Source organism: Geotrypetes seraphini, chromosome 3 (assembly GCF_902459505.1).
Source record: "Geotrypetes seraphini chromosome 3, aGeoSer1.1, whole genome shotgun sequence".
NCBI lineage: Eukaryota > Metazoa > Chordata > Amphibia > Gymnophiona > Dermophiidae > Geotrypetes > Geotrypetes seraphini.
Window position 1 is genome coordinate 112,745,685 of NC_047086.1, and position 15,128 is coordinate 112,760,812.

Here is a 15,128-nt window from a genome sequence, read left to right on the forward strand (position 1 = left end):
ACGTAACATGGGATGGCTGGCATCACAAACCTTGATATTTAATGCTGGTGCCTGGACATAGCCAGGCATTAAATATCTGTGCACAACACGTCCCCCCCCCAAAAAAAAATGCTGACCACTGCTGCCAGCTGAATATTTACCCAATTATGTATATGTGTAATCTTTTCTCCAAGCTGAAGGTCTGAAACAAATATTGTTAATGAGTCATAGGGTATGAGCCCAATAAAACAATAAATGCAATGCTGAAAGCAAGTAAAAGTCATTAGGATTATTCTTGATTCCAGCCACTAAAAGCAAGGAAAATAAAGTCCAAGTAATTTATTGGGGAAAAAAATCTAGTTACATTCTAACTGGTAAGAAACAGAAATGCATTTGACAGCTGAACAGAATGATCTTTTTCCCTATTTTCTAGGAGAATTAAGTGTAATTTCTATGTGCTTAGAATTCAGGGCACATTTTTTGTTCAATTTTGCTTTCTATCAGTAAATCAATTTCTCTGTAGCTCCTCCATCTTTCTCCCACCATGCATCCTGATATTTAATGGAAATCTAGGTGTTCTTTTACTAAGGTGTGCAACCAGATTTCATAGAAACATGATGGAAGATAAAGGTCAAATGGCCCATCTGGTCTGCCCATCCACAGTAACCATTATCTCTTCCTCTCTCTAAGAGATCCCACGTGCCTATCCTACGCTTTCTTGAATTCAGACATAGTCTTTGTCTCCACCACCTCTTCTGGGAAAACATTCCACGCATCCACCACCCTTTCTGTAAAAAAAGTATTTCCTTAGATTACTCCAGAGCCTATCACATCTTAATTTCATCATATGCCCTCTCATTGCAGAGCTCCCTTTCAAATAAAAGAGACTCAACTCACTGCGCATTTATATCACGTAGGTATTTAAACGTCTCTATTATATCTCCCCTCTCCCGCCTTTCCTCCAAAATATACATATTGAGATCTTTAAGTCTGTTCCCACGCACCTTATGATGAAGACCACGTACCATTTTAGTAGCCTTCCTCTGGACTGACACCATCCTTTTTATATCTTTTTGAACATGCTAACATTTAGGGCCTGATTCTCTATAGGCGGCTGTCTAAGAGGTGGCCACCGATTGCATATCAATCACACATCGGTATCCTATGGAGAATCACATTTAGTTTTCTCACAGATTCCTTAAATGTAGGCCAGCATTTTAGAGGCCTACATTTAAGACATCCGTCTCGCTTCTACAGAAACACACAAGGATGCTTACCTATGCCCAAGGCCACTTTATTGGGAAATCACACCCACACCATGCCTTGGATGTCTGTAACCATCTCTACGTGTCTCCTTAGGTATGCGACATATGCCTACAATGTACATGTCCTTCCCCCCCTTTTTTTCTTATGTGCGTCCTGATTGGCTGTGAGACAGCGGTAGGACTCCTACTGCTGTCTGCCAGAAGTTTATGCATTTGCAGAATCAGGCCCTTAGTGCACAGTAAATGCTATGCAGCCCATTCTATACTTATGGGCTGCATGGAAGTTATCTCACACTAATTTGTTAGCACATGCTAAGGGCCCTTTTTACAAAAACACAGTAGTGACGCATCCCATTCAATTCCTATGGGCTTTGCCGCACTGGGACTCGCTACTGTGCCTAGCCTGGGCCAATCAGGTCTTAGGATTAGTGAGAATGGGCGGACCCGCTATGCCTAAGGCCTGATTGGTCCAGGCTTCTAGAGCCTGGGCCAATCAGGCCTTAGATTTAGCAGGGATGGGCCGGGAAGGGGCGGGCCCGTCTCATTTCCACGAGGCGGGCCCGTTGGCTGGACGGCAGCAAGACCCGTCCAGCCGACCAACATGTAAAGGTTAGTTGGGGGAGGGAGATTAGTTTTGGGGGGGGGGGTCGTCGGGCTTTCCGGCAGGAGGATTGGGCATCCTCCTGCCCGCGATTACCAGTTTGGGGGGGAGGAGGGTTCCGGCAGGAGGACTGGGCATCCTCCTGCCCGCGATTACCAGTTTGGGGGGGAGGGGGGTTCCAGGGGGGTTCCGGCAGGAGGACTGGGTATCCTCCTGCCCGAGATTACCAGTTTGGGGGGTAGGGAGGCTCCAGGGGGGTTCCAGCAGGAGGACTGGGCATCCTCCTGTCGGCGATGGGACAGGCGGCCGTGACCGTGACCGCGGGGAGATCCCTTGCTGCCATAAGTATAGCGGCCGCGTCTACTTACAATGTAGACCAGCATTTTGCTGGCCTACATTTTAAGCGTCTCTTCCTCTACTAGGGAGACGCGTTGGGCCGCCTAGGCTCGCCTAAGGCCCGCCTAAGGCCATTAGGCGAGCTTAGGCATCTTGCGGGTCTCCCTAGGCTCCCGGAGGCGCCTTCAATATAGGCGGCCTACCTGGGGAGCATTTTTTTTTTTAAATGTGCATCCCGATTGGCTGATTAGACAGCTGTAGGACGCCTACAGCTGCCTAAAATCAGGACGCACTTTGGAGAATCAGGCCCCGTGTATCTGGATTTTCAGAAGACATTTGACAAGGTTCCTCGTAAACGACTACTTCGGAAAATAGCGAGCCATGGAATCGAGGGTGAAATTCTCATGTGGATTAAAAACTGGCTGGAGCATAGGAAACAGCAAGTGGGGGTAAATGGACAATACTCGGACTGGGGTGCCGCAGGGCTCAGTGCTTGGACCCATGTTCTTCAACATCTTTATAAACGATCTGGACATTGGTACGACGAGTGAGTTGATTAAATTTGCGGACGATACGAAGTTATTCAGAGTAGTGAAAACGCAGGGGGATTGTGAAGATCTGCAACGTGACATAATCAGGCTCGAGGAATGGGCATCAACATGGCAGATGAGGTTCAACGTGGATAAGTGTAAAGTGATGCATGTCGGGAACAAAAATCTCATGCACGAATACAGGATGTCCAGAGCGGTACTTGGAGAGACCCCCCCCAGGAAAGAGACTTGGGATTTCTGATGAACAAGTCGATGAAGCCGTCCACGCAATGTGCAGCGGCGGTGAAAAGGGTGAACAGAATGCTAGGAATGATAAAGGGGATCATGAACAGATCAGAGAGAGTTATCATGCCGCTGTACCAGGCCATGGTGCACTCTCACCTGGAGTACTGCGTCCAGCACTGGTCGCCATACATGAAGAAGGACAAGGTACTACTCAAAAAGATCCAGAGAGAGTGACCAAGATGGTTAAGGGGCTGGAGAAGTTGGAGAAGCGAAAGATTAGAGAAACTGGCCCTCTTCTCCCTCGAACAGAGGAAATTGAGAGGAGACATGATCGAAACATTCAAGGTACTGAAGGGAATAGACTTAATAGATAAGGGCAGGTTGTTCACCCTCTCCAAGGTAGGGAGAACGAGAGGGCACCCTCTAAAATTGAAAGGGGATAGATTCCGTATGAACATAAGGAAGTTCTTTTTCACCCAGAGAGTGGTAGAAAACTGGAACGCTCTGTCGGAGTTTGTCATAGGGGAAAACACCCTCCAAGGATACAAGACAAAGTTAGACAAGTTCCTGCTGACTAGAACGTACGCAGGTAGGGCTAGTCTCTGTTAGGGCGCTGGTCTTTGACCAGAGGGCCGCTGTGTGTGCGGACTGCTGGGCACGATGGACCCCAGGTCTGACCCAGTAGCGGCAATTCTTATGTTCTTATGTTCATACTAAAAAACAACAAAATAATTAGCCATCTTTTGTTTAGCTGTGAATTTTAGTGTTCAGTGTCACATACATGAACGTTGTCAGGTATATCGCAACAGAAGAAAGGTTGAAAACTACTGCTCTAGAGGTTAGGGATTCAAAGAACAGAATACAGGTGTGAGGGGTAGGACCATCACACACCCTAGATTTTTTTTTTAACTTGGGAAAAGGGATGTAGGCAGGATGGTAGTTTTTAACCTCTGAGCCTCATTTCCTAGGAGGAAGGAGGGCTGGGAGGTTGTTAGAAAGCATGGATTGGGAACTCCCAGAGGGGACCTCCATTGCAGCCACAGGAGCCATTTAACTTTTCAACTTGCAAAATTCCTGGTTGTAGCAATGCATAAAACATGTTTTGTGAGATTATCTGCAGATGCAAATTAACCAGGAGCTCGTTTGCATCCTGTAACAAAATTTCACAAAGTTTGTACTTTTGCAGGTTACTATATGAAGGTCAAAATAAGGTGAAAGATGATAAAAATAGAATGGTATAAGGGTATATTTTAGTAAGGTCACCAAAAGTTAGGGTTCAGACGTTTGGGCACTAAGTCCCTGATTCTATAAAAGGCACCTATTGATCTGGGTGCCCTTCTTAATTTTTTTAAAATTGATGCTGAAAATTGAAAGTTCCATTAAAAACTAATTTAAAAAAAATTACCCCACCCCCACCCCCCTTTTTACTAAGCTACAATATAGGTTTTTATCACAGGCTGGAGCGCTAAATGCTCTAACATTTCTCCAATGCTTTTAGAATTCCTAGGAGTACTGGAGCAGCATCAGAGCATTTAGCACTTTGGCCATGGTAGAAACCTCTACCACGGCTTAGTAAAGGAGGGTTAATTAGCTGATAAATGCCTCGGTAGGTGCCTGTTGCCTTGCAGTAGGCACCTACACGGAAAGTATGCAAGGGTAGGGGCAGAGTTTGGGTGCAGATTGAGTTAGGCGCTAGTAGACATCTACCTTAGGCATCGGTATTTTAGGCCCCCCCAAAAAAACCCTAGCTTAATACACCAGCACCTAACATTATGATGTCTACTGGTGCCTAAGTTGATTTAGGTGCCATTAGGTGCAATTCTACAAATGGATCCTAACTTTGATTAAAACCAAATTAATGATACTGTGGAATAGATGTTGCTGATGCAGACGTTTATTCAATCCAACACATAGGAAATATACAGTAATCCACATAGGGTGCCAATGATCCAGGCCTTATACAGTAATCCACATAATAACTTTGATTGACTTGCGGTAGGTGCCTCTTTTCTAGGTGCCTATGGAATCTGGCCCTAAGCATCAAACTGCCATTAGAGAATACTAGAGTAAGTCTACATTGGCATATCTAATTGTAGGCTGGTATAAGCACTCGTGTCAAACTTTAGCAGTTGAGGAAAAATCAGATTGTAACTGAGAATAATGAATGTGTCTACAAGGGAATGGAGACAATGGTGCAGCAAAGCTGAAATGGGTAGAACAGTGGTATTCACTCCCAGTTCTCAAGGGCCACCAATAGCTCAGGTTTTGCAGGATATCCCTAATGAATATGCATGGAAATCTTGCCATGCATATTTATTAAGCGATATCCTGAAATTCTGCCCTAGAGGCAGCTCTCGTGGTCTAGAAGTGAATACCACCGAGGCAGAGAGAATCGTTGAGTAGAGAAGATGGGATCTTGAAGACAACCAATGGAAAAATTAAACTGAGATACAGACAAAGTGGTGGTCCGGAGCAATCGCCGAGTGAAAGCACTAGGTAGGAGAGAAGTGGAAAGATGCTGAATTTCAGAATGCTTTCATTATAATAGAAAACAGAGAGCAGCAAAGGAAACTGGCAGCCCTCTCTAAATGCTGCTTCTGGCTTCGCTACACAGTAATTCATTCTCATACAAAGTGAAATGTGTGAAAGTTAGGTACTGAAGAAAACACTCCAGTTTGGGAGTTCTTTGGGTATCATTTCAACAGCCTTCCTTTTATCCTCTCTTCTTAAACCTGACTGTGTATATTTCATATCTGAACAAACACCTATTTCATTCTAGGAACCCCAGGTAACACTTCAAGCTGTTTTACATACACACTTCGTGCAACTGAGAAGCAATGCCCACCTGAAAGATCTGGAGAAGAAACAACTTATGGATGCGAGATTAAAGCAGGAAACAATTTAAAAACCTCTAAACAAATTAAAGTGAAATTTTACCGAAATGGTAAGAATGGTTTTAAGACTTGTTTGCACTTTGTATGGTGATTAGTATTTATCTGTTTATTTATTAGGATTTATAAAAGCCTTTTTGAAGAAATTCAGCCATGTCGACGTAGAGCAAGAATAAGCTGGATATAGACAATTACAGCAGTAAAAATATTCAAATAGCAATACATATAATAATAATAATAACTTTATTCTTCTGTACCGCCACAATCTTGCGACTTCTAGGCGGTTTACAATCAAGAGTGCTGGACATTCAGCGAAATACAATAAGTAGATATTCAGAGGAAATACAGAGATCAGAGACCTCAGGAGGCAATAGTATAGAAATACAATTTGCTGAGCGAAAATGTAATATGTACATTTTAGTAGGTAATGTCCGACAGGACCTGTTGGGGATAAATAGCAACGTAAAGTTACGATAAGATGAAGATAACAGATTATATTTATAACAGTGCTGTAAGTTCAGGTGGAATAGGGAGGGGGGAGGGAGAGTGAGAGCGGGTCAATTGTTTAGGTATTTCTGGAATAGGTATGTTTTTAGGCGTTTCCTGAATTCCCCGTATGCAGTGGGCGAAAGCAGTTGGTCTAGGTCTTTGCCCCATAGGACTGCTTGGTGAGAGAGAAGGTGTGAGAGAAGGTGTTTTTTTTTAAAGGTATATATAAAGGTTTTTTTAAGGTATATATTTTTTTAAATCTGTAGGAAATACCAGTAACCAACAAAAGAACTTTTCCCCCCCCCTCCCAAACTAATAAAAAAAAATTGTAATGGAGATTTACACAAGTAAATACTGATTTTCTAAAGTTGAGCTTAACATGGGTATGCAATCTACATGTGTACAATGCTAGAATTTGCAGGTGTAATCAGGGAATAGGGCTTCAAATATAATGGCCTACAGTATTGAGATCTGGGAGAGAACTTCCATCCTGTCACTGTTGTATGACATTACTCACTTGTATGCTTTATCAACATTATTTTTCATTCCTTGTTTGAGCAATTTGAACTGATTTGTTTATTAAAATATTCTAACCCTTTTCACACATTACACAGCAAATATAACAATAAGTTCAAACAATCGGCATCAGTTTTCTGTGGGAGAACGTTTTTCCTTAACATGCACCAGTGATGTCACCAATGCTGTCAACATCAGTTGGGAAATCATAAATGAAATAACGAAAGAAGTGAAACTGGTGGATCAGAAATACTACAGTCCAATCAGCAAGACTCATCCTACCACTGTGCTTAATGTAACTGCATCAATGGACTGGAATGGTAAGAACATTTGAATCCATTTACAGCTGCTTTGCTAATGTGTTATAAGTGGAAGTCAGGTAGCATACCTTTTGAACATACCAACAAACTTCAGCTAGAATTCATGAATTATATTGGTGATCAAAGCAGGACCCCCATCTCCAACAAACCATATATATGCAATAGTGCAAGCTATTTGTCCATTGTCCATCTGTACTGTGGGCTGTACAAAACATCCTACACCCCTCACTTGTCATATATCCCCATACATCATCCATTCACCATTCTGCACCACAACACATCACACCTCCTCTAACCTGCCTTACCCTTTCACTAGCCACAGCCATTCACACAGACATGAGTGAAAAGGTACCAAAAGTGGGGGGTGTGCCTTATTTAAACCACGAAATAGAGGGATATCAACTTCATAATTCTGCAAAATTTCAGCCTCAAGTATGGACTAATTATATCTTTAAAAAACAAGAAATGTTTGTCAATAAAAATCTAATAAGGTATGGAAGATCTTTCATATGCCGAAAGATTGGAGAAACTGGGGCTCTTTTCCCTGGAGAAGCAGAGACTTAGAGGGGACATGATAGAGACTTACAAGATCTTGAAGGGCATAGAGAAAGTGGAGAGGGACAGATTCTTCAAACTTTCGAAAACTACAAGAACAAGAGGCCATTCGGAAAAATTAAGAGGGGACAGATTCAGAACCAATGCTAGGAAGTTCTTCTTCACCCAATGGGTGGTGGATACCTGGAATGCACTTCCAGAGGGTGTGATAGGACAAGGTACGGTACTGGAGTTCAAGAAGGGTTTGGACAATTTTCTGAAGGAAAAGGCAATAGAAGGGTATAGATAGAGGGTTACTATACAGGTCCTGGACCTGGTGGGCCCCCGTGTGAGCGGACTGCTGGGCATGATGGACCTCTGGTCTGACCCAGCAGAGGTACTTCTTATGTTCTTATGTTATAAGTAAGTACCTTTTGGGCACTTGCAGTTTTAGATATGTATATGTATGTATGTATGTATTGAAAGATATAGACATAGATACTTGGAGGGAGAGAGAGAAAGAAAGATTATACATATCATACACACCTTACTCTACCTTAAGATTAAGACACACATATTTTGCCCCAAGAGAAAGAAACATACATACCCTTTGCCCCTCAGACACATATACACAAGTATACCAACCCACCTACACATAGCAACACATACCCACAAATCCCCATCCCAAGACACACACATAGGGCCAAATTCTACAAATGGTGCCGGTATCGGTGGCTGCCTATAAAATGGCCTCTGATCGCGTGTCAGTCATGCAACAATGCCGTTTATAGAATCGCTCCTACCTCAAACACAGGTGCCAGAAATGTAGGTCAGGTTTTCAAGGCCTACATGTCTGGTGCCTGTGTTTGATGTGAATTGCGTCTATAGAAGTACCTAAGGACACCTAAGGTAGTTTCCAGCATTAGCCATGCCTGCTTCAACCTTAGTCATTCTAAGGCACCCCCATAAACACGATCTACATCCACTCCCTACATCCATTTCCTGATGGCGATCTGCACGGGGCAGGAGCGTAGAAAGATTGCTCCTGCCCTGAAAGCCCTCTAGACCACCAGGTAAGGCCGGGAAGGCGGCAGGGAGGTGAGGGTGGGTCAGAGCCGGATAATCGCAGTTTTTCGGCATTCGCAGTCTGGCTCTGCCCGTATCCCCCGCGAATGACGAGGGAGAAGTGTAGGTCCTTTCAGTGGCTTTTTTGGGATGAATAATTTTTGGTGATTGTGTTTACGAACACTTAAATGCCACCTGACAATAAATATATCTGTGTTTTTACTGTAATATTAATTTCAACTTCTGTATCTTCCAGGTACATATCAATGCAGTGTATCACAGGCTATAATAAGCAATTTTGCTGACACAACTATTTTGGTTTTTCCATTGCCATTGCAAAATGAAATCATAGTTTACCCAAGCAATGGCATGTTTAAATGTGATGAATCAAGAAAAATCAGATGTTGCGTCAGAAGAGGAGACTACGAAGTTAAAATAAATATTAACCATATTCCACATGATATAGGTAAGGATAATATAGAATATATGATTGTTTGAATATACCGACCTTGTCATTTTCTCTCTGGGATCATATGAATCAAAATCTTCCCTATACGGCGATGTGGCCATGGCATTTTCAATTTATCCAAACGGCACTAAATTTTTATATATAAATGTTCTTGTGAGGATTACCAATCAAACTCTCACCAAGATATATATTGTGGCAGGGACGCTTGGGCTAGGCCGGTGTGACCTACCCGGGGCCCCGTGCCACAAAGAATAAAGTTTGTTTGTGACTCAGATCCTGCCAGTGGTTCCCAAGCCCACTGGTGTATTCCTGCTAAGCTTTTCACTTCGTGCCAAAAGGAACCAAACCGCACTGAGTTCCAAAAACAAAGCCAATGTTTCCTTTAATTGGAAATAATAATTCAATTCACAGTCATGTCAGATGGCATAATCGAGCAAATATAACAAAACAGTTGGAGTGCCTCCAGGCTAAGCAAAGTTAATAAACAGGACCCGGTATTCAAGCTTTGGCACTTCTTATAAACTTTACCAAATCAGAAAAAGAAAAAAAAACCCTCACATTCAAAACCAGGGTTTTTCCCTGTGCAGTGCTGAGGGAGCAGCCCCGCCCTAGACCTGTGGGTCAGGCGGTTTCCCAGCAAGAAATGTAATGCTGAATAAAGAACCCTCCCCCCCCCAACTCCACTCCCGGAGGTCTTATTGCTACAGTCTCTTATGAACAGTCCAGCAAAATAAGCAGCCTTGAAGAAAACCAGTTCGGGTTTAAAATATACCCAAAAGAAAAACCAGCATAATTCTCACGGTCTTTTTACTTTAGAAAGTCCAGTTCAAGTTTTGTAACCACTTCCCTGGGTCACACAAGTTCCAAGCAGAAAACATAGAAAGACCACAAAAGGCAAAAATAACTGCCACAATACTGCTGGTTTTCTCCCTCAAAAACCCCAGCTCACATATTTGAGAGGAAAACATTCAAAACCCCAGCTTCTCTTAATGTCCCACAGAATGCAGGAAACTTCTGGTTTTCCTTATACCGTTCATTCAGCTGAGTCCATTTCAGCCGGCATTACTCAGGTGCCCTGGGCTCAGGTTTCAGCCCAGAGAAAATTACCCAAGGTCAGCAAGCAGAACAGCAAACTTCCTCAATGATAACTTTGAAACTCTGACCTGCTTTACACGCTGTGTTACCATGCATGGCTTCTAGCATAGGCAATTCCTCAGCAGGGAAATCTCCATCCTTGCTACTTGGCTTTCTCTAAGCTGTTCCTCTCTTCCAGCTCCGGGAAGTGTAGTTTTCTGTACTGCAATATTTCTGGTTTAAACCTAGGTTCGGTGGAGGGAATAGGGACCTGCTGGGTGCTTGGCACAGGCTTTCTATCACCCTGCCCGGGCTCCCTGCCACAATATAAAGCTCAATATATACCTCAAACTCCTCACCTCTAATGTATAATCCCTAGCTCCTCAGAAATATCACCTGGGCTCAAAAGCTTTCACATCCCTAGGCTTTATGTACTACCTCCTCACTGGAGCCGTTATCATTTTTTACTCACAAACTTTATTTTTATATTTTTATTTCTAGCATATTCCAAGCAGGGCCGGATTAATGAATAGGCCCATGAGGCATGTGCCTAGGGCCTGAAGTTGTCAGGGGGGCCCGCTGAAGAAACAAACAGGTCTCCGATTGATGATTTTTTTTTTCCCTTTCGGCAGCACCGGGCCCTCCCAGGAAAGATCGGCAGCGCCGCCTCCCCCCAGAAAGATTGGCAGTGATGGGCCACAACATTGGGCCCTCCTTCTGTGAAAATCTGCCACCCCCCCCCCCCCTTAGCAGCGGCGACAATTTCTGAAACCGTTCCTGCAACTTGCAAGCTATGCTTGTTGCTCATCTAATAGCTTCCCCTCTAACGCAGCTTTCTGTTTCCGCCTGGGCGGATCGCATCAGAGGGCAGCCTTGGAGCCCCAGCAGCACCGCTTGCAAGTTGCAAGGAAAGGGTTGCCGCTGCCGCATTGCCGGGCCCAGATCCTCTTCATTTGAAGGTAAGATTGCAAGTTTTGTGCGATTCCTGCCCAGGGAGAGGGACGTCAGCCAGTGGCTAGCCAAAATTGGGTGTCTGGGGAGAGGGTGGAAAAGAGATAGGGAGGATGCTAGGTGGGGTAAAGAAAGAGAGAAAAATGGGGAGAAGGGAAATTTGGAATATGGATAGGAGGACAGGGAGAGGAGAAATGCACATGGAAGGAAGGGAGAAAGTCTGCATATAGAAGGGGAAGAGAGAGAGGGAGCAAGGAAGAGGGGAGATGAACTGCACATGAAGGAAAGGGAAGAAGAAAAGGTAAACAGATTTGAGAAGGAGGCAGAAAACTTTAAGAAAGCTGAATGTGAAAGATCCATTCCTACCTTTTGTCTGTTTGGCACTAAAGAAGAAAGGAGGTGAGAAAAGAAATAGCAGATGGAAAGGAGGTCTGGGGGAAGAGAGATGCCAGACCATGGGAGGGAGGGAAAGGAAGGAAGGAAAGGAGATAATGGAGGGAGAGGTAGAGATAGAAGAGAATGAGAGGAGAGAGATGCTAGGGAATGGGGGAGGGAAGGAAAAGAGATAGAGATGCCAGACCAGAAAAATGGAGAGAGGGGTGAAGCTGAGATGAATCATGCACAAAGGAGAAAAGGGGCACAGGATAGACAGTTTATTGAAGGGAAATAGAAAGAGGGAAGATGACATATGGAAGAAGGAAAGGGCGGACACTGGATGGAGAGGGCAGACAATGGATGGAAGTACGAGATTGATGAGAAGATGAGGAAAGCAGAAACCAGACAACAAAGGTAGAAAAAATTATATTTGTTTTATTTATTTATTTTTGCTTTAGGATAAAGTATTATTGTAGCTGTGTTGATAATCGTTTATTAATAGAGAGCTTAGAGATGTAAATGGGATGAAATTGAGTTTGGATGGGATGAATTTGAGGGTAGAATGTCGACTATACATGCTAGGATCGGAGCATCAATGATATCTGTGGTTGGAGTACAACTACAAAATGCCTTGCCTGGTATCCTGCGGTTTGGTGTGGGGAGGATGAATTTTAAGAAAATGCTGAAAACTCAATTATTTGCCAATGCCTTCTTATGCCAAGATATATTTCAGTTGATAATCGTCTTTTAGAACTTTTCTGACATCAATGTATGATTTAAAGCTTGTTTGTACTTCTGAATTGATTGAATTTGTGCCCTATCCCTATTATAACAGGGACGATTGACGATGTTATTTTGGCATGTCTATGTTATATGTGATAATCGGAGGGAAACAATATTTTATGCATGTGATATAGAAACCGCGTAGTTTTAACCTCAGAAAGCTAATTGAGAAATGCATTAGTCCAATAAAATGGAGGGCACTGAATTTTTTTCTGTCATGCCCCATGCCTCCTACCCAAATGCAAAATATAAATTGGTGGGCTTCCCAAAGCCCTGCCAACTGAAGATCTCTTTCTCTAGGAAGGAAGGGGGGATGGTGACGGGCAAAAGCGCGCTGAACAAAGCCGCACCGACATTAAAGAGCAGACAATTGAGTGCAAGACTGCAGCACACTGCCGTAAAAGTTAATTTTAAAGAGCTCCGACAGGGGGTGTGAGGGGGGAACCCCCCCAGTTTACTTAATAGTGTTTGCGCTGCCGTTGGGGGGGGGTTGGGTGTTGGAACCCCCATTATACAGGAGACATAACTTTTCCCCTAAAAAACAGGGGAAAAGTTAAGTTTCCTCTATAATGGGGGTTCCAAACCCCAACCCCCCTCCCAACGGCAGCGCAAACACTATTAAATAAACTGGGGGGGTTCCCCCCTCACACCCCCTGTTGGAGCTCTTTAAAATTAACTTTTATGGCGGTGCACTGGAGTCTTACGCTCAATTGTCTGCTCTCTAATGTCGGCGTGGCTTTGTCCCATGCACTTATAACTGTGAACCAGGGGGGGGTTTGGTTAGAGATGTTTGGAGGTTGCATAGAAGAAAAACTACACTGGCACTGGTATGGTAATCTTTGTTTGTTTTGAATTTTAAAATAAAAGAAATAAAGTGGAAATAAAGAAGTAAATAAGAAAATGGGTAAATAAATGAGGGCGTGGCAGATGTGGTGAAGGGGGCGGGGTGGGACAGGGGGCCCAGTGGACTTGTGTGCCTAGGGGCCCTTGACGAATTAATCCTGCCCTGATTCCAAGGGTACTTAGCTTTTAATTGTGGTCTTCTTTTGAGGAAAATAGGAGCAACGTGTTTCACCCACAGAAGGTTTTTTCAAGGCTTATCATCCCTGTTTAAAAAACAAAACTGTTTAGTTTATTTCTAAAACGTTTAATATACTACTATCTATCTAATAACTCACTCCTGATGCTAGCAGTATTAGAAAATATATAAGTTTTACTAAAAACATCTCTCTTACCTTAGCAAGCTTTACACCGACATATATGATCACTGAATGTTGATTCAAAATGGCCATGGCTCCTTCTCTTCCCTTGTATATACCCACCGGGACCGGTCAGCTGACAGTTGCATTAGCATTATCTACTGCAGCCTGGGCCTGGGAGGCTATAAAGGAAATAGGTTAAAGCTACCATTACTTTGAAAAAAGTTCTAGTGAACTGGGTTTTTTAAGCACTCTCCATTTATTTAAAAAAAAAAAAAAAAAAATCAAAGGATAACCTCCCCACTTCAACTGTCAGCTGACTGGTCCCGGTGGGTATATACAAGGGAGGAGAAGAATCCGTGGCCATTTTGAATCAACATTCAGTGATCATATATGTCGGTGTAAAGCTTGCTAAGGTAAGAGAGATGTTTTTAGTAAAACTTATATATTTTCTAACACTGTTAGCATGAGGAGTGAGTTATTAGATAGTAGTATATTAAACGTTATAGAAATAAACTGAACAGTTTTGTTTTTTAAACAGGGATGATAAGCCTTGAAAAAACCTTCTGTGGGTGAAACATGTTGGCTTCTATTTCTCTCAAAAGAAGACCACAATTAAAAACTAAGGACCCTTGAAATATGCTAGAAGGGTTGTTAAGTAAAAATCTAAAAATAAAGTTTGTGAGTAAAAATTGATAACGGCTCCAGTGAGGATTTAGTACATAAAACCTAGGGCTGTGAAAGCTTTTGAGCCCAGATGGTACTTCTGAGGAGCTAGGGATTATACATTAGAGGTGAGGAGTTTGAGGTATATATTGAGCATGGCATTTTCAAAACATATTTTCCAACAGTAGAAAATTTGATTTCATGTGGTCCTTAAATTTGGTCTAAAGAACCTACCGAGAATGTGAAAATCAAGTTAATATTCTTGCACTTTTTTCACTACCGTGAAAGGGAAATGGACTGCAGGCTAGATTTGCTCTACCACACCAGCTCTGCAGGAATCAGTTACCTGTTAAAGTGGAAACATTCATGTGCAGGAACATTTCCTTGGATTTGCAACCAACTTCTCCCCAAATCTGGATAATTGAGGGGGAAAATTGGAAACTGCAAGACTAAGGGGTAGATTTAGTAAAGAGTGTCTAAAGTTAGGTTCCAAGATACAGGACACTAAGGGGCAAATTCTATAAATGGCATCCCGATTGTTGGTGGCGGTAGGCATCCTAATGCTGTTTAACCAGCTAATCAGGATGCACGTTAAAAAAAAAAAAAACACCCCGTGGCAGGCTGTCTACATTGTAGGGGTCTTCACGAACCTAGAAAGATACGTTGGGCTGCCTAATAATAATAATAATAATTTATTTTCTTATATACCGCCCCACCAGCAGTTCTGGGTGGTTCACAACAGTAAAACTGAACATTTCAGTTAGTAATACAATTTCGTAAAAACAACTATCATAACTACTACATCGTTAAATACATCATCAGATAAAAATACTGTTAAA

The 15,128-nt window shown here is 42.9% G+C and overlaps 1 protein-coding gene across 2 annotated transcripts in view; it reads left to right on the forward strand.

Moving 5' to 3' along the window:
- Window positions 1-15,128, forward strand: part of ADGRF5 (adhesion G protein-coupled receptor F5) — a 212,342-nt gene that overhangs the window by 153,697 nt on the left and 43,517 nt on the right. For both annotated transcript variants that reach the window (XM_033938407.1, XM_033938409.1), the window contains exons 11-13: window positions 5,737-5,901; window positions 6,952-7,173; window positions 9,029-9,238. In XM_033938407.1, the coding sequence (XP_033794298.1) occupies window positions 5,737-5,901; window positions 6,952-7,173; window positions 9,029-9,238 (597 nt within the window). The remainder of the gene's footprint in view (window positions 1-5,736; window positions 5,902-6,951; window positions 7,174-9,028; window positions 9,239-15,128) is intronic.